The 26,975-nt window shown below is 39.1% G+C and overlaps 2 protein-coding genes across 2 annotated transcripts in view; one reads left to right on the top strand and one right to left on the bottom strand.

Annotated features, from left to right (window-relative positions):
• Positions 1 to 39: 39 nt before the first annotated feature.
• On the bottom strand, positions 40 to 21,561 carry gtpbp3 (GTP binding protein 3, mitochondrial). Its single transcript, XM_077202702.1, has 9 exons — positions 21,396 to 21,561; positions 21,067 to 21,308; positions 19,331 to 19,417; positions 17,615 to 17,817; positions 14,040 to 14,112; positions 13,299 to 13,442; positions 2,375 to 2,540; positions 731 to 1,030; positions 40 to 313 (listed from the first exon to the last, which is right to left on the bottom strand). Exons 1-9 carry the CDS (start codon positions 21,446 to 21,448, stop codon positions 82 to 84), a joined length of 1,500 nt encoding a protein of 499 aa, XP_077058817.1. The 5' UTR covers positions 21,449 to 21,561; the 3' UTR covers positions 40 to 81.
• Positions 21,562 to 23,697: 2,136 nt separating this feature from the next.
• The window catches only part of ano8b (anoctamin 8b), a 38,156-nt gene continuing 34,878 nt past the window's right edge, over positions 23,698 to 26,975 (top strand). Inside the window, exon 1 of the mRNA XM_077202701.1 lies at positions 23,698 to 24,122. Within this exon, the coding sequence (XP_077058816.1) occupies positions 23,951 to 24,122 (172 nt within the window). The 5' untranslated portion in view covers positions 23,698 to 23,950. The remainder of the gene's footprint in view (positions 24,123 to 26,975) is intronic.

Here is a 26,975-nt window from a genome sequence, read left to right as displayed (position 1 = left end):
TGTACATGCCCCAGAAAATAATCGGTTCTCAAAATGATCTTTCTTGTTGGCACAATTACAGTTTATTCTAGTTATTCTATTCTATTTCCCAATACAAAATTCTTTGAAAATGGTGTCTAAAATTTCCTCCGGACCGACTCTACCAGTGATCCTGCCCAGACTGGAGAGGCCCAAACGAAGCCCTTCTGCCGCCAGCACCAGGTCCACGTCCCTGTACTGATGGTACTGATGTAAAGCCTCGACGCTCTTCTGCAGGAGAGTCCGGTGTCGGGTCTGAGTCAGACTCGGGCCGCCGATCAGTGGGTCACCACACCTTCAACACACACAGACCTAAGACTTTATGAAAGTTTCCAAATTAGGATTTATCTATCTATCTATCTATCTATCTATCTATCTATCTATCTATCTATCTATCTATCTATATCTGTATCAATCAATCAATCAATCTATCTATCTATCTATCTATCTATCTATCTATCTATCTATCTATCTATCTATCTATCTATCTATCTATCTATCTATCTATCTATCTATCAAATAAAATTCAAATTTGCTTCATTGGCATGACTGTAAATAATACAATATTGCCAAATGCTTGGAATACATAGAATAATTATAAAAACATCAAAATAATAGAATATATATATCCATCCATCCATTCATCTATCTATTTATCTATCATATTTCAATAATACCAGAACTCCTTTCTGGGTTGACCAGTTAAACTCACAGAGTCTTTAGTCTTTTTTGTAATAAAGTCAGGAGATCCTCCAGGCCATCCCTGGTGTGGCAGGACAAAAAACATGCAGCAGGAACATCAGCCGACCGCTCGAGGGAAGCCTGGATGCTGCGGTTGTGCTCCGCGGAGCTGAGGTCACTTTTGTTGAGGATCAGGATGCACTGCTGCCTGTGAGATGAGTGCTCCAGGATGTTCTTCAAGTGTTCGCTGAGGAAGACAGGCACTAGCTGGGGCTCTGAAGGAAGCTGTGTCAAGTCCACGACCACCAGAGACAGATCGGCCTGCTCCACCCTGTGGGCAGCAGAGGAAGGTCATTTCTTAAGCCTGTTTCCTGAGCCTGGTCAGCATCTTACAACCTTTGACCTCGTAGAAACAAAGTGGCAACTTCCTGTGTATGCCATCTCTTTAGTAAATCACAGCATACTGTACAGTCATTCACCACAACAAACAAAGGTAAAATGTGATAAGGGAAAAGGCCTAATATGCAAGGATGGCAAACAGGATTTTCCGGATTACCCGCAAACAATTTATGCTATAATGTTTTATAGAATTAACTTTATTTTTGCTCTATTTTTCATATGATAATTGTCTCTTATTTGTAATTTGTTGTTTTAAAAAACAAAACATTCATTTGACAATAATAAAATTAATAAACATGATATAGCAATATATTACTGATTACATACAATAATTAATAATGAATAATATGTTGTTTTCTGATCTAAATGGTCTAAATGATCACAAGTAATTTCTGTTTTGGGATTTGTCTACAATTCTACACTATCGGTTAAAGGTTTGGGATAATTCATCAGCATATTATAATGATTTCTGAAGGATCATGTGACACTGAAGACTGGAGTAATGATGCTGAAAATGTAGCTTTAATCACAGGAAAAAATTGCATTTTAAAATATATTCAAATAGAAAACAGTTTTTTTTCAAACTGTAATAATATTTCAATATTACTGTTTTTACTGTGTTTTGAACAAATAAATGCAGACTTTGTGAGCAAGACACTTTCAAACACAAAAAAAATCGCAATTATTCAAAACTTTTTACTGATATAGCTCACTTGAGAATGAATAGCCGGAAAAACCTGAGTTAATATGCAAATAAAAAAAAACTAAATAAGTATACAAATAAGTTTAAGTTATTTAAATAAGTGTAAATAAGTGTGAATATCGGTTAAAAAAAATCCCGTCAACGGATAATTTATCACAAATTTTTGGTCGGTTTTCCGCGAGTTTAATAAGAAACTTATTTGGAAACATGTTGCTTGAAAAGTGTTTTTATGCTATCTTGCTTTAAAATAAATGCCACTTGTTCTGATATTTTGTTTAAAAAAACACTAGATCTACAACTAAACTGCCTCTTTTTGCACATAATGTTTGCATTACATAATCTCCCATGTTTATTCAATCTTGAAAAATCTGCCACACACCTTTATCTAAGTCTGTGAATAAACAGATAATATCCCCTCATGAGGCAAAATGAGTGGCAAAAAGACTTGAAAGATATTTCCCCTCTACAGGCCATTTTTAGGATGACGATATTCATCACTTTGGATTGTTTGTGCAAAAATGCCCCACTGTTTATTCTACCTTGATTTTCCCACACGTGCCTGTAAATACATACCGCTGACGGGCGCGCCGGACGCCCTCCTGCTCCACGCTGTCTGTGGTGTCCCGTAACCCTGCTGTGTCACTCAACAGCACAGGATAGCCCCCGATGTCCAGAGGGACCTCCACCACATCTCTGGTGGTCCCGGCTGTGGCAGACACTATGGCAGCAGGACGCTGAGCTGCACAGTGACAGAAGAAACGGAAATTAGTTCAGAAACTAATAAGGAGAACAAGGAACAGCAATGCTCATGTTGCACCTACAAGGACAATTAACTAGTTCATGAGATGTTGGGGGGCCCGTGAGACGTTTTGTTCTCTGACTTCTCTGAAGTCCTTCATTTCTCAGGATGGAGGGCAGAGAGTATTACCAAGGGAGCTCCACAAGACTTCAAGAAAACCAAGATTAACTATATTTAAAAATGTGGTGATTGCAAGTACACAAAACAACACAAAGTTCATATTCTGTGGAAAAGTACAGACCAGTGTTAAGGTGAAAGGCAAATAAGATGCAAGAGCAGGAACATATGCAACCTTTTAGATGAGATAACCCTAGACGACATCTCCTAAAAATGGAGCTTAAAAAATATTTGTAAGGGTTGTACAAAAACAAAATGTTCACCACTTTTGAAGCAAAAGTTAAGGGACAAAATATAAAGAAATGTAAAAAGACGTGTATAATGATCATAAATGTGAACATACGACAATTTCTAAAATGTTTCTTTGAACAATTTATAAAACGTCAATGTGCACAATTTTCATATTTGATTTTTACAAATGCATTCCACATAAATCGCAGTTCATCTTTAAGTCATCATGAAATCAATATTATATATTTTTTTATTTTATTTATGGGCCTAATATAATTAAAATAACTTATCTGCATCTCGCAGCGACATCTCTTCTCTTCTCTGATGATGTTTACCAGAGTGAGGGCGAGACAACCCGTCAATCACATGACATAACAGCAATAGCAAACCACAACAAGGGCCAAGCCTAAAATGGTTTAACAAGTAAGATTTTAAATGTCTTAACTTGTAAATAAAATTGTAAGGTCATACACATGCTCTCCTGTTGGCACACACATCAAAATATCATTTTAATAACTGCTTATTTGCCCAAGTCAAAAGCTATGCTATTATGAATATATGGCTCAGTATCTCTTTTAGTTTAAATCTATGGGGGGGGGGGGGGGGGGGATTCAATTGTTTAATCATCCTCCAAATTTAAATTTTTTAAATTTGATCATTCATAAGTAATCATAATAACAAACATCTTCTCAAAAAGCTGCAATAATCTGATGTATCATTCATATCATTCATTGTGTTTAGCACAAATGATGTGTACAGGTATTATTACAAATACTTTAAGTTGCATCCTCAATGCTTTAGAAGTTATAAATCAAAGAATTCTGTCAAAATAAATCATTTCAGGTAGTGGATTCTGAATTGACAATTAAAATATCTTCTCTTTTAAGACAGACTCGTCAACCCTGTTACTATGATTTTGCACAGTAAACAACTCCATTTATTATTTAAAAACTGACATTTGTAGAAATATCAGCATTAAATTCTTTATTAAAAAGGACTTGTGTAACTCATGACCTTGAGCAAAAGTAATGCCTAGCAGCACTGAAAAAAATTGTCAACCCCCCATTAACTTTCTGAAGCCAGTTATACCATGACCCTAACTTTACTGTTACTCCAATACCCCAATCCAGATGCACAAAGTAATGGCTATTCTTTATCTCAGGTAAGACAAATGTGCTTATTATACAGCTCGCTGGAAAACATGATAGAGACATATTCACAGAACGTTAAGTTATTTTTATATACAGCATAGTCACATATTTGCATTTAATGACCGCTATTAATATTTTATGTCAATTTAATTATATTGCAAGTACCCTTGCTCATATTACTTTATGAGTTTAATGTATGCATACTTGCATTAAAAGTACCCCAATAATGTGAAGGTCATATAACAGTTTAAATGTTAGCTGGCTATCAAACAGTAGTCCAGCGGTGAGTGTAACTGGCTAACAAGTTGTTTTCATTATCCAATGATCTTTTGTCTTGTTCGTTTTTTGCTGCTCAGTGCTGAACCAAAATAACTGCCGATAAATCAACACAATAAACCAGTGCTGTGCTTTGCAGTTTCTTTGAGCGGATGAAAGTTTGAAGAAATGTTTCACTGCTGTACTGAAACGTGTTCTATTTTTTGCCATTCTGGTTTAGTCTGGAATTAAAGTATATTTCCATATGTCGACTGGAAGGAAGAGGCCAGTTTCACTCAAGAGCTCTTTGTGTGAACTTCCTTAAAGAGTTTATAAAACGTACCAATCTTAAAATCAGCATACCATTTTTATCTTAAAATCTTCTACAACGTTTACTGCAAATCTCAATTCATCAAATACATAAAGTTAAATTATCATAAAATTTTAAGCTTTCAGCTTTTAATAGAATTCGCAAATTGCTTAATTAAATTCACACTCTTCAGGAAGTGACAGCACCAGACGCCAGTGTTCCAGAAGAACACACAATAACAGGCCTGATGAATGTGGGGTAATTCAGGGCAGGAAGTGTGGTGATATCCAAACATCCCCCCTGCTACTGGAGAGGTCAGAGGTCAGAGATAAGCGTCATTAAAGGCCATACGTGTCACTTTATGAGTGTGAATGATAATATGTGCATTTATCACAATCATAACCTTCTGTCGTAGGACAATAACACACTTTTGCCCCTAAAATATGTTTAACCATTTTAAAGTAAAAACATGAATTGGAAAAAAACTAAAAGGTAAGAATTTTTCATGCTTTTAAAAGAAGCCTTTCATGCTGCTCACCAAGGCTGCATTTGTTTGATCAAAAATACAGTAAAACAACAAAACCGTTATTACAGTTTACAGAAAAACTGTTCTCCATTTAAATATATTTTAAAATGTAATTGATTCCTGTGATGCCAACTAAAAATTGCAACTAATTATATAATGGTACAGTTTTTAAGCAAACAAAAAGGCTTTAGGGAGGAGAAAACATCTCTGGTTACTTGCGTAACCTATGTTCTCTGAATAGGGAACGAGACGCACATACCCCGACCTCGGCCTCAAGGTAACCCTAACCAGGCCAGGAGCGAAGTCCAAGCATGACTCACTAATAGAGAGAGCCTGCAAATCCCCCATCCGCTTTAGTGAAGATTAAGCCAACAAAAGAGCAACCTTAAGAGTCAGAATCCGCTCAGGGGCTGACTCCAAGGACTCGAAGGGAGCCTCTCTCAAACCCTCCAAGACGACCGACAGGTCCCACGAGGGAACACTAGGGGGGCGAGCCGGTTTCAGGCGCCTAACCCCACGCATAAAGGCCGAAACTAACCTCAGTTTCCCCAAGGGAATCTCATCTGATTCTCTATGAGCGGCAATAGCTGCGACATATACTCTGAGAGTGGTAGCAGCCGCTTCAGAAGCGAACTTTTCCTGCAGGAATTCCAGCACTGAGCCTACTGGGCAGCCAACTGGGTTCCTATCATTTGCTAAGGACCATGCCTCGAACACCCTCCACTTGGAGGAATACAGCCTCCTCGTAGAAGGGGCTCTAGCACTCGCAATGGTCTCCTGAACGTCGGTTGGGAGATCAAAGCTTAAAGCTAACGGCCTCTGATAGGCCAAACGTATAGCTTCCAAATGTCCGGGCTAGGATGCATATCCTGCCCTGAAGCTGGGAAAGCAGGTCCTCCCTGACCGGGATCTCCCAGGGAGAGGATTCCAACAGAGGGATCAGCTCCGGAAACCATGGCTGGGACGGCCAGAATGGGGCTACCGGAAGGTGGCGGACTCCGCTCTCCCTCACTCTGGACAGAACCGCCTGGATCAGCTTGATGGGCGGGAAGGCGTAGAGTTTCTGCATCGGCCAAGGGTGGGCGAATGCATCTATCCCCAACGGAGCTGGAGGGCTCAGGGAGAACCAAAGCGGGCATCGGGACGACTCCTTAGATGCAAAGAGGTCCACTTCCGCTTTCCCGAACATCTCCCAGATCAGGGCCACCGTCTGGCGGTTCAACATCCATTCCCCAGACCTGAGCTTCTTCCTCGACAGGAAATCTGCTGCGAGGATCAGAATCCCTGGGACATGAACTGCTCTCAGAGAGAGGAACTTGTCCTGTGACCACAGGAGAAGGTGACGCGCATGCCTGTCTAGGGTGCGCGATTGTGAACCCCCCTGTCTGTTTACATGGGACACTACTGCCATATTGTCCATTCTGACAATGACATGGTGTCCTTCGAGGAAAGGGAGAAAGTGGCAAAGATCCATGAAGACAGCCCTCAGTTCCAAGCTGTTTATGTGCCACGAGAGGGTCTCGCCAGTCCAAACCCCACACGCTGGCCTGACCTCGAAAACCGCTCCCCAGCCGGTCAGAGAGGCATCCGTCGTAACCATTTGGCGACGGAATACCGCACCCATACCGACTCCTTTCTGAAGGAAGAGGGTGTCAGATTGACAGGGCGCGAAAGCAACTGCGCGACACCTTGAATATGCGAAGGTCTGGCCCCGTGGGCTGAGCTCCTGAGAGCTTCGTCCACCACAGAAAAGTTTTCATATGGAGTAGCCCTAGAGGTAGCACAGGGGAGGCCGCGGCCATAAGGCCCAGAAGTCTGCGGCAGGTGCTCACGGAAACATGCTGGCCTCGCGCAAAGCGGGACAGACATGTCACCAGACTGGAAATCCGTGCAGGAGCCAAACGGGCCTGCATAAGAACGGAGTCCATGCGTACCCCTAAGAAAACCGTGCTCTGAGCTTGAGTAAGAAAGCTCCTCTCCGTATTGAACCTCAAACTGAGAGACTGAATATGACGGAGGACAATATCCCTGTGGTGAGTCACCAACTCTCTGGAGTGGGCTAAAAGGAGCCAATCGTCCAGGTAGTTGAGTATATGGATGCCCTGGAGCCGCAGCGGGGCCAGAGCAGCATCCATACACTTTGTGAACGTCCTTGGCGCTAGAGCGAGGCCAAAGGGGAGGACCCTGTACTGGTACGCTTTTTCTCCAAAGGCGAACCTGAGAAACGTCCTGTGTCGCCGTACGACCTGGATGTGGAAATAAGCATCCTTGAGGTCTACTGTCACGAACCAGTCCCCCCGCCGGATATGAGATATGATGGCTAGGGCTGTCGTGATAACCGCAATATTGCAGTACCGCGCTACTGACAGGCCAACCGCAGAGGAATGCAAGTAACCGCAGCAACCGCGAACCGCGTTTTCTTTCTTCATAAGGCCACCCTTCGTAGTTCGTACCATGTGTATTGAATGTTAACTAAGTAAAAAATGATAACAAGACTGTTTATCATGGTGATTTGTACAGAGTATTCGTGGATTTGGACTTAAGCCTAAACAGACAATGAATGTGATGTGATCGACTGAGCGTGTGCGATTACCTTCGTCTGTCTTTGAAGTCATGTATATTCGTGAAAAGGTTGCCGTTTCCAAGGAAAGCAAAATATTTGTCGTAGGCTATCATCCTTTTAACGTGTAAGGGTATTTATGGCGGCAGCATTAGACAGCGCGAGGAAGCCGTGGGGGGAAAGCAGCGAGTCACGCATTGAATCAATGCCATTGGTCTCTATTAAGTGAAGCATTGCTTCAGCTTTGCCCAAAAGTGAAGCAGGGGAGAAAGAGGGGAGAAAGCAAGTTGTGTCTCCTTCCTCCTGCGCCGGACTGGGTGAAGAGAGTGAAACAGGACCTGCACTGCGAAACACACTGGGTGGCGAAGGTGACAGGGTTGGAGGAGGAGAGCCGGTTGGAGGAGGGCAGAAACGCTTGCGCGGTCTGTCCCAACCTCGTAGGTCTGGTGAGACTCTACTCCTTCTGACCTGCGGGTCAGGAACGGCTCGACGAGGCTGGAGCGGCCGATTTGTTGGATCGCTTCAGCTGAAGGCGCTTGTGAGGGCGCTGGCGGGGAAACGGACAACCTCGGGCTCCCCAGACAGTAGTTGGTGGGGGGGTGAGCCGGGTCACTCCTTCTACTAGGGAATTCAGCCCTATGACCAGAGCGTTCTCGGGTTTGAGAAGGGGGAGGGTTGGAGTCTCGTGGGTCTCTAACCCTCCTGGGCATAAACTGCCTGAACGCGGCCGACTGAGACTTAGCGGCACGGGACTTCTCAACCACCGTGTTGACCGCCTCCCCGAAAAGACCTGAGTGGGAGATAGGGGCGTCCAGGAGAAAACTCTCATCCTTGTCTCGGATCTCTGTGAGATTCAACCAGAGGTGGCGCTCTGCGGCAACCGAGCCCGCCATAGAGCGACCTACAGCCCGAGCAGTGTGTTTGGTGGCTCTTAGGGCCAGATCTGTGGCTTTGCGAAGCTCTTTGACAGCTTCGGGCGTCAGTCCCTCTCCTTCATCCATGTCCTTCAAGACGCCCGCTTGGTAGGCTTGAAGGATGGCCATGGTATGCAGGGCCATTCCTGCTTGACCAGCGCCATGTAATACTTCTCAATAAGGGAGGAAGTAGTCCTACAAGCCTTTGAAGGAAGGAGGGGACGCGACTTCCATGACGGTGCAGACGACGGGGCGAGGTGGTTAGCCAGCGTGTCCTCAATCGCTGAAATAGCGGAATAACCCTGCTCCACAAAACCCACAAGGTTGGTGAAGTCAGCGGCTGCCGCATTAGTTAGGCATGCGAAAGAAAGGCTGCTTCCAGGATCTGGAGATCTCGTGATGCAGATTGCTGAAAAAGGGCAGCTTTCTTCGCTCTGGCCTAGAATTAGGGCCACGAAGGAACCTCTCGTCGAGTTTGGACGATTGAGACTCGCGGGGCTCATCAGGCCGGTCTATAGAGAGCTTCTCTGTAGCGCGCAACAGCACGTCAATAAGCTCAGCGTAGGCCGGAGTAGGCTGCGCGTCCTGGCCGCTAGGTGGGATAACGTCATGAGTCAAAGCAGGCTGGAAATCCTCGGAGTCATCCAGACCAAAAGAAACCGATTCGCGGGCTCCCGGGCTGGGGCATAAATAATCATGCGCGAATTCAACCGCGCCACGTGCGTGCTCGGGAGAGGGAGGGAGAGAAAGGGCGAGGCCCGTCTGCTCGTACTCAATATCCTCGAGGTCAACATCCAAGCCCCAGGCCGCGAATCCACGGGAGGCCTCAGCAGTCTCGGGAGCTAGACGGGGAGGGGGGGACGAATGACTCCTCAAAAACCGCGAGTCTAGAGCGGAGGGTTTTGAGAAGGAGATTGTCACAAAATTTACATTTTGACAATCATAATACAGCCTCATGCGCATGCGAAAAACCCATACATTTAACACACTTACTGTGAGGGTCGTCGTTCGAAATAAAACGAACGCATGGCGGAGAGCAGCGTCGATAATCCATGACACTTCACTGTAAGGAGAACAGAGTTCCACTTATACCAGTCGCTGAAGTGTCCAGACGAAAGCTGTAGTTGATTAAGAATAATTCGGGCTCAGAAAAACCAAACGAAGGGCAAGATGTGACCGCTTCGTGAAGGCACTTCATCATGCTACGACGTAAGAGCGTAGGGGCGGAGCCAGCTTTGCGCGAGCGCCATCAGCCAATGAATTGGCGTGATTCTATAGGGCTTCAGGCAATCGGCACATCCAGAGGATATCCCACTGCGCTTTCCGCAGCGTTGAGAGAACCTATGAAAGAGAACACTTTTTATGTCCTTTGTTGTAACATCAAAGGCTGTACAATACATTAAATAAAAAGTCTTCAGCACTAACTCATCTGTCGTTTTGGTAGAAGCTAGCATAGTCAGGTTGCTAAAACATCCCCTTAACAATAAAAACCCTGAACAAAACTATGCGAGGTAAAAGAAAATGCAACCTAGATTAAATGCATTTGTTTCATTTGGAACAAGTGTGCTTTAATTACTGGATTGAAATATATACATATTAGTGCAGCACAATATATCGTTTTAGCATCGAACATCGTGATGTGCGCATCCACTATAGTCACACATAGCAGGATATGCGATGTCTAGTATAGGAATCGTAGTTGATCCATACTGACCAGGCACCACGATTCGAAACACACGTGATTCTTAAGATTCATTGCAAAGTTTAACCATTCAGTTTTAAACATTGAAGCGATTTAAAGGCAATTATTTTTCTGTGCGCACACAGAGCAGCACAGACAGAACGCAAACACCGAATTCAGTTCTCTTCCGCCTCTATTTGTGCTTGAATGTACACATACACGTAAAATGATGTCAAAATGCCCATCTAGGCGAGTATCCTCATAAACACAGTCGCTTGTGGTTTACGTGAACATAAACAATTGCGAAAGAAAAAGGATGAGTAACATTATATTGGATCAGTGCATTCGGTATTAAAGTAACAGCAGTATAATGCTCCTGCAGCAGCCTATGTCATTATTGTTAATCAAACAACAAAATACAAAGAGAAAATCACTTTTGTAGCTGTATAATTACTATTATTAATATATTATTTATATTTAAATAAATACATTTCCGTGTGTGATTTTACGGATTTTTATTTTTTACTTTTGAATGATAATGTGCTGTTATTGGGTCATCACACACATGAAATTAAAACTGACAACTAATGAAAATCCCAAATTCAGTATCTCCGAAAATTAGAATATTACTTAAGACCAATACAAAAAAAGGATTTTTAGAAATGTTGGCCAACTGAAAAGTATGAGCATGTACAGCACTCAATACTTAGTTGGGGCTCATTTTGCCTGAATTACTGCAGCAATGCGGCATGGCATGGATTCGATCAGTCTGTGGCACTGCTCAGGTGTTATGAGAGCCCAGGTTGCTCTGATAGTGGCCTTCAGCTCTTCTGCATTGTTGGGTCTGGCGTATAGCATCTTCCTCTTCACAATACCCCATAGATTTTCTATAGGGTTAAGGTCAGGCGAGTTTGCTGGCCAATTAAGAACAGGGATACCATGGTCCTTAAACCAGGTACTGGTAGCTTTTGCACTGTGTGCTGGTGCCAAGTCCTGTTGGAAAATTAAATATGCATCTCCATAAAGTTGGTCAGCAGCAGGAAGCATGAAGTTCTCTAAAACTTCCTGGTAGATGGCTACGTTGACCTTGGACCTCAGAAAACACAGTGGACCAACACCAGCAGATGGCATGGCACCCCAAACCATCACTGAATCTGGAAACTTTACACTGGACTTCAAGCAACGTGGATTCTGTGCCTCTCCTCTCTTCCTCCAGACTCTGGGACCTATCAGAGAACATAAGTTTGGACCACTCAGCAGCAGTCCAGTCCTTTTTGTCTTTAGCCCGGGCGAGACGCTTCCGACGCTGTATCTTGTTCAAGAGTGGCCTGACACAAGGAATGCGACAGCTGAAACCCATGTCTTGCATACGTCTGTGCATATGTGGTTCTTGAAGCACTGACTCCAGCTGCAGTCCACTCTTTGTGAATCTCCCCCACATTTTTGAATGGGTTTTGTTTCACAATCCTCTCCAGGGTGCGGTTATCCCTATTGCTTGTACACTTTTTTCTACCACATCTTTTCCTTCCCTTCGCCTCTCTATTAATGTGCTTGGATACAGAGCTCTGTGAACAGCCAGCCTCTTTAGCAATTACTTTTTGTGTCTTACCCTCCTTGTGCAAGATGTCAATGGTCGTCTTTGGACAGCTGTCAAGTCAGCAGTCTTCACCATGATTGTGTAGCCTACAGAACTAGACTGAGAGACCGTTTAAAGGCCTTTGCAGGTGTTTTGAGTTAATTAGCTGATTAGAGTGTGGCACCAAGTGTCTTCAACATTGAACCTTTTCACAATATTCTAATTTTCTTAAATACTGATTTTGGGGTTTTCACTAGTTGTCAGTTATGATCATCAAAATTTAAAGTAATGAACACTTGAAGTATATCAGTCTGTGTGTAATGAATGAATATAATATCCAAATTTCACTTTTTGAATGGAATTATTGAAATAAATCAACTTTTTGATGATATTCTAATTATATGACCAGCACATGTATATGACACTCAAGGTCTTTGTTCCATACAAGACTTAAGAACATGCTCTTCTCATCCTGTGTCCTCTTATTTTGTTTACTTTCAGCTAAGATCAGCCTTAAAAACGTATGGAGTTCCCTGGAATTCTCCTCTCCCCTCGCATCCCATGTTACAATGCATTGCACTATTACTGGGCAGATCTTCTGTCTCTTTAATATATAGTGCACTGATTCAGCACAGTGCCAAGGCTTTACCAATTGAATCCATATGGAAGAGTGAGTTTAAATATAAACCTAGATTGGGAGAGAATATGGTGCAATCTAACCTAGCTCACCAACTAATTCACTTCAAAACCATACATAGAGCCTACATCACACCTTATAAGAGATTCCGGATGAAATTACAAGCTACTAAAAACTGTCATATATGTAACACTGCTTCACCTGGAACATTTTTTCACATGTTTTGCGATTGTCCAGTTATCTCTAAGTTCTGGTTGCATGTCAACTCAGTTTTAGCGGACATATTTGACATTTTTTATGTTCCTAATCCTGGTTTCTGTCTCATTAATGATAATTCTGACATAAATCTAAAGCAAATTCAGTTCAAAATGGTATTCGCAGGGTTTACCCCTGCAAAGAAAACAATTTTGAAAAACTGGTTTTACTCTGAATATGTGTATGAAATCATTCTGAATCCATAGCCTTGTCAACATTGTCAACCTTGAACATACAACTGCGCGACTCAATAAGGCGCGACCAGCGACTGTACAAGCTTGGAACTCTTTCTCATCTAGCATAATCTCTTGGCTCAGAGACAACAGCTAGACAATCATTGTTGTCAACGCTACCTGCCGAACATGTTTTTGTTGCTCTATGTATTGTCTTACCAATGTGATGTTTTTCTTATCTCATGTCTGTAACCCCCCCTCCAGTTGGAAAACAAAAAAAATGTTGATCACAAAAAAGATGTCTGATCTTACTGAGCATGTTGAGCAGGCTGCTCTTGCCCGCGTTGGTGCTTCCAGCGATGACCACCTGAACACCGCTACGCAGGCGCTCTCCTCTCCGCTGATCTGAAAGGTGATTTTCCATATCTGTCTGCAGCTGCCGAACAGCTGTGTCCACTGAAGCAGACAAAACATTCAGTTCAATGTATCAGGGTTGAAAAACAACATCCAAAATATCTAACGGATTTATCAAATTGATGTTGTAATCTTACATTTTGTTTACATTACATGCAATGTTTAAATTACCATAAGGGCTTTAACTTTAAAGGACATGGATAAAACATAATTTATACTGAACATGTACAAATTCACACAGCTTTTGCACACTAGAAGTGTGTCAGTAGAGAGGACAGGATATTGACCTCTATCAGTGGCTTTACAGCCCGTCTGTAACTCTCAGAGGAAGGAGATGGTCTGTGACAGGTTTGTTCCTTGACGCACAAAGAATCCCTCAATTCTCCAGAGAAATATAGATATAACACTTAAACATCTGAGTAACGTTGGACAAATGTTGGCAGGGCAATAACTGTACATGCAGTATTCTTCAGGCACTACGACTATGTCTCTATATGTCCTCTCAATGCGACATTCAATGGTTTTTATCCTTTCTCAACAGCTGTTGTGGTTTCTCTGAGGTCAATACTAACATGAAAGTCCCACAAAACATCCTGGAAATGAATCAGTGTTTTTACCAATCCATTTGAGGAGACATACCGTCATTTAAGATTCCGTCCTCTATGAGTTCATCCTCGCTGAAGTCGATGAATGCCTCCACGTGCGCCAAGCACTAGATTGAAAACACAATCACATACAACAACTGAGTGAGTCATAATGCCACAGAATGTAGTTTAGAGGTTCATTAATGCTAGATAAACTAGCTAGATATTTAGCAACGTTGATATTGAGTAACTTACACTACCATTCAAAAGTTTGGGGTCAGTTAGATTTTTTCTTTTTTCAATTTGTTTTAATTTTGTGATTTTGGAATTCTTGTATTCAGCAAAACATTTATTGTAACAAAAGATTTTTATTTGAAATGTGCTGTTCTTTTTAAATGTATATTCATCAAAGAAATAATCAAAAAGGAAACATGTATCAAGGTTTACACACAAATATTAAGCAGCACATACTGTTTTCAACATTGATAAGACAAAATGTTTCTTAAACATCAAATCAGCATATGAGAATGTTTCTGAATAAACATGTGACACTGAAGACTGGAGGAATGATGCTGAAAATTCAGCTTTGCCATCATTGGAATAAATTACACTTTAAAATATATGAAATTAAAAAAAGTGTTTCTTTTAAATCATAATAATATTTCACAATATTACTATTTTTACTTTTTACTATTTTTGATCAAATAAATGCAGCCTTGGACAACATAAGACTTTATTTTTTTTTTACATATTTAAAAATAAAAAATGTTAAACTTACTGACCTCAAGGTTTTGAACACTATTCTAAATTTTAGACATAATAGTCTATTCCCAGTTTCTTTGTCTGCTTTGTTCCTTGAACAAACTGGTTGAGTGAAGGATTCAGAAAAAAAATGGAAAGATTGGAAAGACACTCAGCCAATCAAATTTGAGGACGAGAACTAATTGTTTCAAAATAGACATTTTCAGCCTGAGAAACTACCATGATTATCAGAACATCTTAGTATTTAATATGTCCCTGTTTTGTTTTCATAAAAGCAGCTGCATGAGCTCCAAAAGTTCAAAACATGATGATCATGTTATCCAGCATAATTTGAGAATGATCTAAAGAAGAAAGAACATCTGACACAAATTTGCTTGTATTACTGGTGTAAAAATAAGAATTTCCAATTTATTTTACAACATAACTTTTCTTTGTTTTACATTTTTGAAAATCCCAAAACTATGTTTATTTCCAGAATTAAATAGAGGGAAATATTAAAATTAAACCTCCTTGAAATTAAATGAAGTGCTTGTGACCAAAAATCTCCTTCCAGAAGTCTTCACACAAACTATTAGCCAACATTACATTGGGTCCTGAGGGCTCTGACGGCTTGGCACACACCCTGCTCAGGATGTCCTGTCTGCAATCAGCACGCTCTTACACAGAAACAATAGATGGACACCATCCGTGACAACACTGCCCAATCTAGCAGTAAATTCTGTAATTATTTAAAAGACCTTAAATAAAGAAGAATAACCTCTCATATCAACACACAAGTGCTCTATTGCCTTATAAATCATGTAGAACAACAGCCAACTCTGCTTATGTTCCTCACACTAAAGGGAAACAAGGACTTTTCTTATTACCAAATAGCATATGTTTTAACTTGTTTAGTTGGAGGTTCTCCAATCTATAAATCAAACTGCAATTATTTCATGAATTACAAATATGAAGTGAAGAATAAGAAAACTGATTGCTTTGTTAATCACAGATTCCATATTGTGTTGGTCAAGGAGTTGCAACACGGTTGTGAAAGTTTTCTCATTGGTTGTTAGCATGTTGCTATACAGTTGCTAGGGTGTTTTGGATGATTGCTTATTGGTCCAAGTCAGGTGTGCCGCACACGTCCTGAAAAGTGAAGCCAAAACATTTTGATAGCCCCCTTGGGGCTGACTCAAGTATAGGACACAAACCCAGCCCTCTCCATGTAATCGATTGGGACACGTTATTTGATGCTAAAAAAAAGAGGCTGTAACTGATAGAGTTCTCTGATATTCTGTTCTGTAGATATGACTTGGTTCCCTCCATCAATGTAAATCTATGGGATTTTTTTAATCCATTTTATAATCGACTAGGTGAAAATCGTACACTACAGTCCAAAAGTTTGAGGTTGTGAGATTCTTTTTAAATGTTTTTGAAAAATAAGTCTCTTATGCTCACAGAGGCTTCAGTTATTTGATCAAAATTACAGGAAAAACAATAATACTGTAAAAAAATTTAATAAAATAACTGTTTTAATATTTAAATGTAATTTATTCAGGTGATTAAATTTCAGCATCATTACTCCACGTCACATGATCCTACAGAAATCATTCTAATATGCTGATTTGCTTCTCAAGAAACATTTTGATTATTAACAAATGTTGAAAACAGTTGTGCTAACCTTTTGTGGAAACCATGATGCATTTCTTCAGGATTCATTTATAAATATAAAGTTCAAAAGAACAGCATTTATTTGAAATTGAATTTTTTATAACATTAAAAATGTTTTCACTGCCCCTTTTAATCAATTTAATACATCTTTGCTGAATAAAAGTATTAATTTAAAAAATGATCTTACTGACCCCAAACTTTTGAACAGTAGTGTTCATCCAACTTATTTTCAGGGATTCTGCAGGTTTTATAAAGGTAAATTTAAGACCTTTTTTAAGACCAAGTAAAGAAATGTTAAGTAATCTATTGAAGGGAAAGTTCAAAAATACAACTTCTAACAGATATCATTAATTCTTAATTTATTTTACAAAAAAAAAGGTCCTCTGCTCTCAACCACGAGAATATGGAGCTATCTTTTACTGTATTTTCTGAACGCACTGCAAAAAAGTGATGTTCTTCCTCAGTATTTTTGTCTTGTTTTCAATGCAAATGTCTAAAGATCTTTAAATCAGTGCATTTACTGGAGATACAATATGACAGTCTTGTTTACTGTAAAATTGATCAACTGATTTTGTTCAGTTTCTCAAGACTTCAGTTTACATGTGCATCTCAAGTAAGTGTATCTTGATTTAAAGTTGTTTAGATATTTGTATTGGAAACGGAACAAATATACTGAGGAAGATATACATTTTTTGCAATGCATGAAAAATGTAATGGCATGAATTTCCGAATCTAAGACTTTCTGCTCTGATTTGAGACCTTTTCAAGGCTGTAATTTGTGTAAGGGCAAATTAAGACTTTTAAAGACTCACAGAAACCCTGTATTTAAATTTGTTTAAGTATAAAGCGTTATACAGTGCACTAACTGCAGGAAGTCAGGGACAGTTCCCCTGGAGCAATTTTAAGTGTTCTGTTCACAAAACCCAGAAGTTTTTGTTTGTAGCACTGTTTCCTAACCATTAGGAAACCATCAAACACGCACACCACTAAACACTTCCCACATTATGCATGTATATAGCATCTGTCAGGAATTTCCTGTCCTCTTACTGATAAACATGTTAAAGCAATTTAGAAAGTCGCTGCAATATTTTTGCACTAAAGTGCCATTTTGGTCCCTATAGAACTGTGTTAATTTGGGGGTCAAATGACATAAAATATGTGTCCAGAAAGAAGTTCTCAAAATATAATTTATACCCTAATCAATCCTTTTCTTACTCGTTTAAGCCGAACTCTCCAGTCTTGGTAAATGCGGCCCAGGTCTCCCGCCATTTGTCGGAGAGCCTGTCGCCTCTGTGCTTCTGTCTCTGCATGGATCAGGTCACCTAGACCCTCTACTTCAGTAAGGTCCAACTTTCCAGCACAGAACGCCCGTCGGGTAAACTCGCCCGCCTCTGCAGGCCGCAGCCCTGGCAAACTCCCTGAAACACACACAAAACAAGACATATTTAAAATAAAATTAACTTTAGAATGCAGCCTCTTCCACAGCACTACTTAAAGGAGAACTCCGGGCAATTTTTAAGTTAATCTTGATCGTTATACCTTTGTGTATAGAAAAAAAAAATTGGTGCTTGCAACACGGAGCTGCGACCGCAAATGCCCAGAGCTCCCCCTCAGCTAAAACGGCAGTTATGGGGGCATATACATAAAGAGTGTCTTTGTGCCTCTTAACAGACACAAAATGCAATTAAAACGTCTGTCCAACATAAACAGGGCCCTTACATGTGAACAAGATGCGTTTAGCAACAACCATTGTTTAAATTCACCTAAATAGTGTTTTAGACGGCTAGCTGAAGATTCGCGCTGAAGTCCCGTGGGAACTCAGTTGTAGCCAAAGGTAAACAGTAGTGATGGGAAGTCCGGTTCCTTTCCGCGAACCGGTTCTTTCGGACAGTTCGTTTCAATGAACCGGTTCAAGAAATGGTTCGCGTTTGTGCCGTTCCGAATTATGGCAACAGAATGCGAAAATAAAAGAACTTATTTTCATCGTCTTCCTTTCCATGACCTCGAGATTCTGCAGTTGTGTCTAGTTGTACTATAACTTGATGCGCAAAATCGCATACAAGTACTACGCGCTAAAGATTACCGCATTTGCAGCGAACACTTTGACAGGGATGATTACACAGACACAACACAGCGGGGCCGGTTGAAAATAAAAGTGATTCCATGGACGAAGACGTGTGCAACCACTGTAGAGGTAATGTAAACTTTATTTATCCTTCCATTTGGGCGCTGTGTTGTGTCTGTGTAGTCATCCTTGAACGACACAAACGTGAAGCATTTCTTCTTCACCTACACACTGCTTTGGCTACAACTGAGTTCCCATGGGACGTCAGCGCGAGACTACAGCTAGTCGTCTAAAACACCATTTAGGTGAATTTAAACAATGGCTAAGTTGCTAAACGCGTCTTGTTCACATGTAAGGGCCCTGTTCATGTCGGACAGGCATTTTAATTACATTTTGTGTATGTTAAGAGGCACAAAGACACTCTTTATGTATATGCCCCCATAACTGCCGTTTTAGCTGAGGGGGAGCTCTGGGCATTTAAGGGAACAGTTCCGTGTTGCAAGCACCAATCCGGTTCATTTTTTTTTCTATAGACAGTACTCACAAAGGTATAACGATCAAGATTAACTTAAAAATTGCCCGGAGTTCTCCTTTAAAGACATTTAAGTTACAATTAAGATAAAGGCTATGAGTACATAAAGTGCTATTTTGCATGAAATGACAATTTTATGAGTAAATACATCAGAAATAAAAAGCTAGTAGATACAAAACAGATGCTGCCATCTAGTGTTAAAATGGTGACTCAACAACTAGCTGTCATCTGTTTGCACATGAAACATACATTTCTGATCATTAAAAAAAATTATTTATGAAGGGTTATCCAGAACAATTGTGGGACAATAATGGTTGATCTTTCTTAAACTTACCAAGCGCCTGTAAGACTCCACTAATGACAGCAGGACCCCCGTGAATGTGAAACTCTGCACTGTCCTCTCCCGTGAAACTACCAGGACCTGAAAGAGCAAAAAGAGTGAAATATGTCTTGGTAGGAATAAAACCCGATTTATATATTGTAGTAACAGTAATTTTAATATTCTACCGTTCAGTGGTTTTAGGGTTGTTGTTGTTGTTGTTTAAAATAAATTCATACCTTTATTTAGCAAGGATGCATTAAATTGATCAAAAGTGACAGTAAATACATTTATAATGTAAGAAAATATTTTCTGTCTCGATTAACTGCTGGGCTTTTGAACTTTCTATTCATCAAAGATTCCTGAAAAAAAAATTGATTACTGTTTCCACATAAATATTTAAGTAGCACAACAGTTTTCAGCATTGATGATCATAATCAGAAATGTTTCTTGAGCAGTAAATCATCATATTAGAATGAATTCTGAAGGATCGTGTGACACTGAAGACTGGAGTAATGATGCTGAAAATTCAGCTTTGCATCACAGGAATAAATTACTTTTTAAAATAAAAATAGAAAATGGTTATTTTACACATATTTTGGTCAAATAAACCACAAACAATTGCATGGTAGTGTAGGTTTCATAAAACTCTAATTTTTCATAAATATATATTCTTCAGTTAGGGGACTTTTCACTAAGTGCAGTCTTTATAATTCTTTAATCTGTTTCAACAACATTAACACATTTATCACACGCCCTGTGATAAATCTTGATCAACCTACAAATTAATTTTGGCATAAAGTATGAGGGTGTGGATTTTAAATGAGGTGTGAGTTTTTATAGAAAAAGTTGAATAAACCTTGGACCAGTCCAGATTTTAAAGATTATTTTAAATTTTTCTATTGTATATTTTTTTATTATTTATTGATTGTTGTATGTATTTCAAATGTGAATTGATTTTTTTCTAAATTACCATTTTTAATTCGAATTAAATTAACACCTAATAAAGCTGCTTACAGATCATAATGCATATTAATACGCAACTATCACTTTGCTTTGATGCTTGAAAAAGTTTATAAAGAGATTGTAAAACAAAAAAATATGAATTGAGTGGTTTAGTCCAAATTTTCTGAAGAGATACGATCACTTTATATGATGAACAGATTGAATTTAGTCTTTTATTCCCATATAAATATTGGTCAGCGAACATAAACAGAAGCTCAACCGAACCTGCTTTACACATTGATGCGTGCGTATAACTGATGTGTTTGTTAATAAATGTCTATATGGGAATAAAAGGCTAAATTTAATCTGTTCATCATATAAAGCGATCTTGTCTCTTCAGAAAATTTGGACTAAAGAGTTTAATTCATATGGATTAGTTTTACAATCTCTTTATGAACTTTTTGAAGCATCAAAGCGGCAGTTGCATAGCTGTCAATGGAGGGACAGAAAGCTCTCAGATTTCATCAAAAAGATCTTCATTTATGATCTAAAGATGAGTGGAAGTCTTATGGGTTTGGAACAACATGAAGGTGAATAATTAATTTTTTTTTGGGGGGGGGGGATCTTAGGATGGCTGTAAAGAAAAAAACAACAAAAAAGTAATTCTGGTCTAGAATTTTTTTTTTTTTTGACAGTCATCCTAAGATCCCATTAAATGAAGAATCACTCATATATTAGACTGAGGGTATTAGCAAGATCATGTGAAAAATAGGCTATTCTGTGTTTAAAACTGGTCATCATCAGACCTGGAAACCACAGGACCAGGGCGCGGTCCAGCAGCTCTCTGGTCTGCGGGTGAGTGATGCTGCGGAGGCTGGCGACCCGAGCTGCGGGGAAACCTCGGGTCAGACTGCGGACAGCGTGCGCTGATGCCGGACCACTGACCCGGACCACCGCCACCCCGCACCTGCCCTGACCCGACGACACGGCGAAGATAGTGTCATCCTCCGACCCGGCAGAACACAAGAGCCTCTTCCCTGAAAGAGATCTGCCAAACACAAACCAGTCATGTTTACTGTGCGTATTAAGTAATATAAACCCTAAATGGGTTATGAGCAGATGCAAGAGTCGAGACCTTATAGCAGTTATGACAGCGGCACTTCTTCTCCAACCGCTAATAAAGTGCATGTTAATGACCTGATATACGTTAAGTGTATCAATGGCCCGCCTGAAACTTGTTTACCAAGTCGCTCCACGTGAGCATTATTTTCCTGGCGGTCAGTTATTGATCCAGTTCAGGCAAATCTCATTGGTCCGTTTCGTTATACGTACGAGCAAAGATGCTTGCCATTCGCCAGTTTCACTGTCAATCAAATAAAAGTCTCTCCCCTTGTGCGCCCTACAATTCTCTCCGTGTGACACTACTGACAGGATCTATTCAACTACTCCTATATCTATTGAATTGTTAAAATCACTTATCATATATTTAATATAGTTCCAGTTAGTCTCAGCAATGTCTTTGAGTGTGACATATTTAATCTAAAATTATATTTATAAAAATTTGAGTTGATTTGATTAGCCTTAATGTTGTTTTATAACGTATTATTAAAAGAAGAGGTTAGTTCACTCAGGAATAGTTTACTCTTAGCCTGTTTTATTGAACAGAAAACGTGAATTGTAGTAGACTGTTGATGCTGCCATACTGTTAGGGATTTAAAAATGTGTGATTTGTTTCATGCAACATTTTCTAATTCCAATTATTATACGTATAGTTTTAAGACTACATTCAAGACTTGTATTAGTTGAGAGACAGCATGTAATTGAACACTTAAATACATTTGTCAAATCAGAACTATTTCTGTAAACTATTTATGTGGCAAATTTGGATATTTGAAAAAATACTGTATTATACCCATAGCCCAAACAACCAAAAATGCAGCTTCTACAGTGTTTACCTTCTAGCTTTATTTTATATAATTTCTCCCCTTTTCTTTTAGTGGTGGCGATGTTTGAAGAGTGCATGTTTAGGTAATGAGCTTGATGAGTAAGCAAAAATGGTTATTGCTTGGTTTAATGTCAGGTGATGATTGCTTTCGAAAGCAATAAGGCAAGACTAGTCCAGAAACCTAGTTATATTTCATCTGATGATCAAATCTTTAACACCTTTTTTTACATTCTATACACTTGATTATCATTATATGACATTAAAATGTGGTGTGAAGTTTACAGATAATATATACTTAGACCATGTCTATGTGTTTTATTATCATTTACTTTTTTGAATATCTTAGATTATAAAAAATGTAAATGCAGAACTGTATTAAAAAAAACTAAAACTGGTCAATGTTAATATAATATAAATCCCAATTATATCTTTGGACAGTAGATCTATCTTGAGTCTGGAGAAACTAATATATGCCTTATGCTCTTTTGTTCAGAGAGAGGTAACATAGATCACATTCATACTGAAATATTCAGTTGGGAGGATATTTTTTGCATTAATTAATAAATAATACCCTGCTTCATCCTTTCTTACAGGCTGTCTAATTTTTGTCTCACAGAAATACAGAGGAAAAAATGTGACCGCACTATTTTAATCAATGTTTTGAACATTCATGCAAGAATTAAGTTATTATAAGCAAGGATGTAATTAAGAGCAGTTTTACTATTAAACTTAAAGGAGGATGACATGCTCTGTGGTGTGACATGCTAAAATATTTGAAAAAGTATTTGCTATTATTTTATAAAGCATTTTAATAGAGAGACTATGTAATATTAATTGGACATACATGGAGAATTACATGTTCCCATAAACATTCATATAAACAAAAAAAAACTTGGTGTTAATTTTTTTCAATTTAGCCTATACTGCATTTAAGTTAATATATATATATGTATATATATATATATATATATATATATATATATATATATATATATATATATATATATATATATATATATATATATATATTATGATTTGTTCTCACTTAATAACTAATAACATATGCAGGTTTAAATGGCGTAAAAACAATTTTAAAAAAATGGCGTAAAAACAATTTCCAGTCAGAAATTGCAAGTAAATTTCACAATTACAAAGAAAAGACAAGTAACCGGTTTAATTAAATGTGAAGTTTGAAAGACTGAAATAGTAGTTATAGCTATTTTCTTGTAAAATGTAGCCTCAGCTTTTCAAAATTCACCACAGTTCCAGTTTGGCAAAAATGAAGCTAAATATTGTGATAGTATATTTCATATCATACAAGTCAGACAATTTCTTTAAAAACCTTTAGCCCAAAAGAATGATAGAATTTTGACATATTAAATGCTGAAGTTGGATAAATCAATACATCAATACACTCGTGCTGAGGTCAGCCAGCTAATGCATGCCTCATGAGAAGGTGGCTGTGTGAGTAGTCTGTATCTGAGAGTTGCCTATTTGAAAGCATAGACAGACGGAGAGAGGAGGTGTATATATATTCACTTCTTCTTTGTCCCTCCTCTCCTCCACCATAGTAGCCTAGCCTACTCCTCCTCACGCCGCAGTCAGTCTCTACTCGCATCCCGCTGCAAACATGATGACTCACAACAACCTTCACTTCATCCTCACCTTCATTTAACCCAGCCAGTGTGTATCCACACACACTGCGCCCCATTTCTACATCATTTCCCCGCTGAAACAGCAGCAGCATGATGCCCGACGCGACGGCGACCGCTGCTGCATCTTCGGCGAGCAACATCAACATCAGCAGCAGCGACAGCGAGAGCTCGCGGCACAGACACCGGGCGCAGGGGGACGCGGAGCGGCCAGAGCAGCAGCAGCACAGCGCTGCCTCTCAGCACACATCAGCGGGCGTTTTGGGTGAGTGTGGAGGGTCCGGAGAGGGCGAATATGGACGGGACAGGTGGATGTGAGGCTAGCATAAGGGACAGACGGCATATCCTTCGGGAATAATGAACAATGCGGCGCTTTGTTATGCTGTCTGCCCCTTATGTCTATTATGCTTCCCCGATACATACAACTGTCCCTGCTGATGTACGTGTGGCCTATAGAAGGTCATGCGGCAGCATCACTTCAAATGCGAGACTCGAGCTTTAGTCTATATAATGTGGGCCATGCGCTACTTTTTTGCGCTCGATTAGTCCATTTTTTACGGGCCTTTGGGCAGGTTCAGGTTGTCCGAAGCGCTTTTATGGCTGAAACAATTTTCTGTTTTGCAACATTGTTGCTGCTTATGGGTTTGTTTATGCTTTCTTATTGTGGCTTGTTGTGAACCATTTTATACAACAGTTAGTTCGAATCTGATTGAATGAACGCATTTCCAAGACTGCTGATATTTTGTCCAGCAGCATTTCGGACTTTTATTATTATAGTTGTGGTGTGAATATTTAGAATTATTTTTAGAACTAGTCTATATCTTTATCTTTATTGTTACAGTTAACGTCCTCAGTGTGAACATGCCTTAAGTCAGCATTAAATTCAGCCCAACTAGACTGTGTAGGCTAGTGCAAAATTTATTTGACACTGCAGCCTATTAGTCCAATCAAGGGTTGATTTCACCCCTCAGATATTTTAAATAACTAAAAATGGCTTAAATGCTTCTTAATCATAACCAAGTGTAGAACGTATGTTTGAGCAGCTCGCATCCACGGAAGCTCCGGTGGATTCATTGTTATGAACGCAACTAATCCATTTGTCTCTGAGTAAATTAAACTTTCATGATTAAAATGGGATTTATTAACATTATAGCTTACAGTTCAGTGCGGCTCTCACATTATAAGGCATGGCAGAAAACTATCTGTTTCTGTTTATACAGCACAGCAGAGTTCATGTTCATTCTGTTCATGACATATTTTTATATTGATGTTGATGCATCATCCCAGTCCTAGTGTTTTCTCTCATGAATGGCAGCAAAGTTTTGTTATTTTGCCTGAAAGTGTGTTCAGCAGGTTTCTCTCACTAGCGAAGAAATCGAACATCAGGAGTGGATGAGTCTTTTTTCTTACATGCGAAGCTTGATGCTTTGGCTTCTTTTTGGAACTCAGCTGGTTTTCAGTCTGTCAGTCATCTGCTCATTTGTACAGTAACCTTTACTGCAGGTTACACTGTTAAACCAGTAGGTGATGACAAGTGTCTTTGTGTATGACTGAGTCATTAAATCATTCACTCAACTTATTTGTTCAAAAGGATTCATTCAAGAACAGAAGCACTAGGGTTTTCTCTAAGAAAGTTGAATCTGCTTTTGCTTCATTAGGATCTATTGCACCCTTAAAGTGGAGTTGGATTTATCATAATAACTAGTTCTGAATACATGAATGACCAAGCCAAGTTGTATTTATGAGTGGGTAACTCTGAGTTCTAGATGATAGAAAAGTTGAGTATATAAAAACATTTAGTTGTGATACTTTAAATAAGTGATAGAAATTCAGATGCAATTATTTTGTTTTATTGTTCAAAATATAATTATTTCGTATTGTTTAGGCCAGGTTTTTTTTTAACTGGGGGTCTAGTAAATAAATAAAAAGAATAAATAAATACATTTTGTTGAAATAAATAAAAACATGTATTAAAATAAAATAATATACATTTGATTTAAATAACTAAATAATACATATAAAACTAAAGTACTAAAGTGAGTAGACAAAAAGTAATGTAACACTAGAAACTAAATATGTTCAAATTTATTTTACACATTTATAATGTTAATTTTCCACAGTATAAATGGGGTCTTTTATACATGAAAACATATAGCTGCCTTTTAAAAGGATCACACAATTATCATATTTGGGGGTCTATGGCATCTAAAAGATTGAAAACCCTTGGTTTAGGTCACTTCCCTGTTATGTTTCCGACTTGAATGCATGATATTTCCCTAATAACAAAAGTGCAAAAACAAGAAAAATAACTGGTAATACTGCCTAAATTGTAAGTTGCACAATATTGTTTAGTTTATTGAATTGTTTTGCATAAAAGCAATATCTCACCATTGGTATAATGGAATAGGTTTGTTTGTGTGGATTTATATGGTGTAAAGACTATAGTTTGGCATAATATATGTTTGGGTGTAGATTGTTGATTGAATGACTTTATCTTGGTGTATCCTGGACGGTATTCTTCAGTGTTATGCAGTGGGATTTTGACATCAGTAGTTGGGCAGATAGAACTCTGTTTAGCACTCCATTATAATCACATCATGATGTCATTGCCTCAGTTACTACTTCATAAGCTAAACGAAAGGGCAGCAATTTGATGATGGATGGCAATTTTAGTAACTGGTTCTGGTATCCATTTTATTGTGTTTACTTATTAGAGATCTGTTACTGTTGTAAACAGGTGACGTCGTCGTCGACCCAAATCTCTTACAGTGGTAAAACAGCTGTTATATTTGAACCTCAATAATACCAAGCATAGGTTTATATTTGAACCTCAAGAATACCAAGCATAGGTTCAGATTCAGATAGGTCCTTCAACATCTCATAATTAACAGCTGTTGTTATAGATATGAATGTGTTTTCCTCCTAAAATTACATTGATAAACAAATACAACATTGAATGTACAATTTTTTTTTCTATGATTTATTAATATTATGTCATAAAGAACTGAGTGTTGTTTAAACTTTAGTAGGTTTAGTATTGGAAAATACAGTGCAGAAATATTTGAAGTTGTCGCTCTCAGGCCACAGGGAAAAACACACTGCATAGCAAAAGTGGATC

This window comes from Siphateles boraxobius, unplaced genomic scaffold (assembly GCF_051911475.1).
Source record: "Siphateles boraxobius isolate OS27281-9 unplaced genomic scaffold, OSU_SipBor_1 5, whole genome shotgun sequence".
In the NCBI taxonomy this organism is placed as follows: Eukaryota; Metazoa; Chordata; class Actinopteri; order Cypriniformes; family Leuciscidae; genus Siphateles; species Siphateles boraxobius.
Note: the sequence above shows the minus strand (reverse complement) of the source record. Positions and strands in the feature narration are given on the sequence as shown.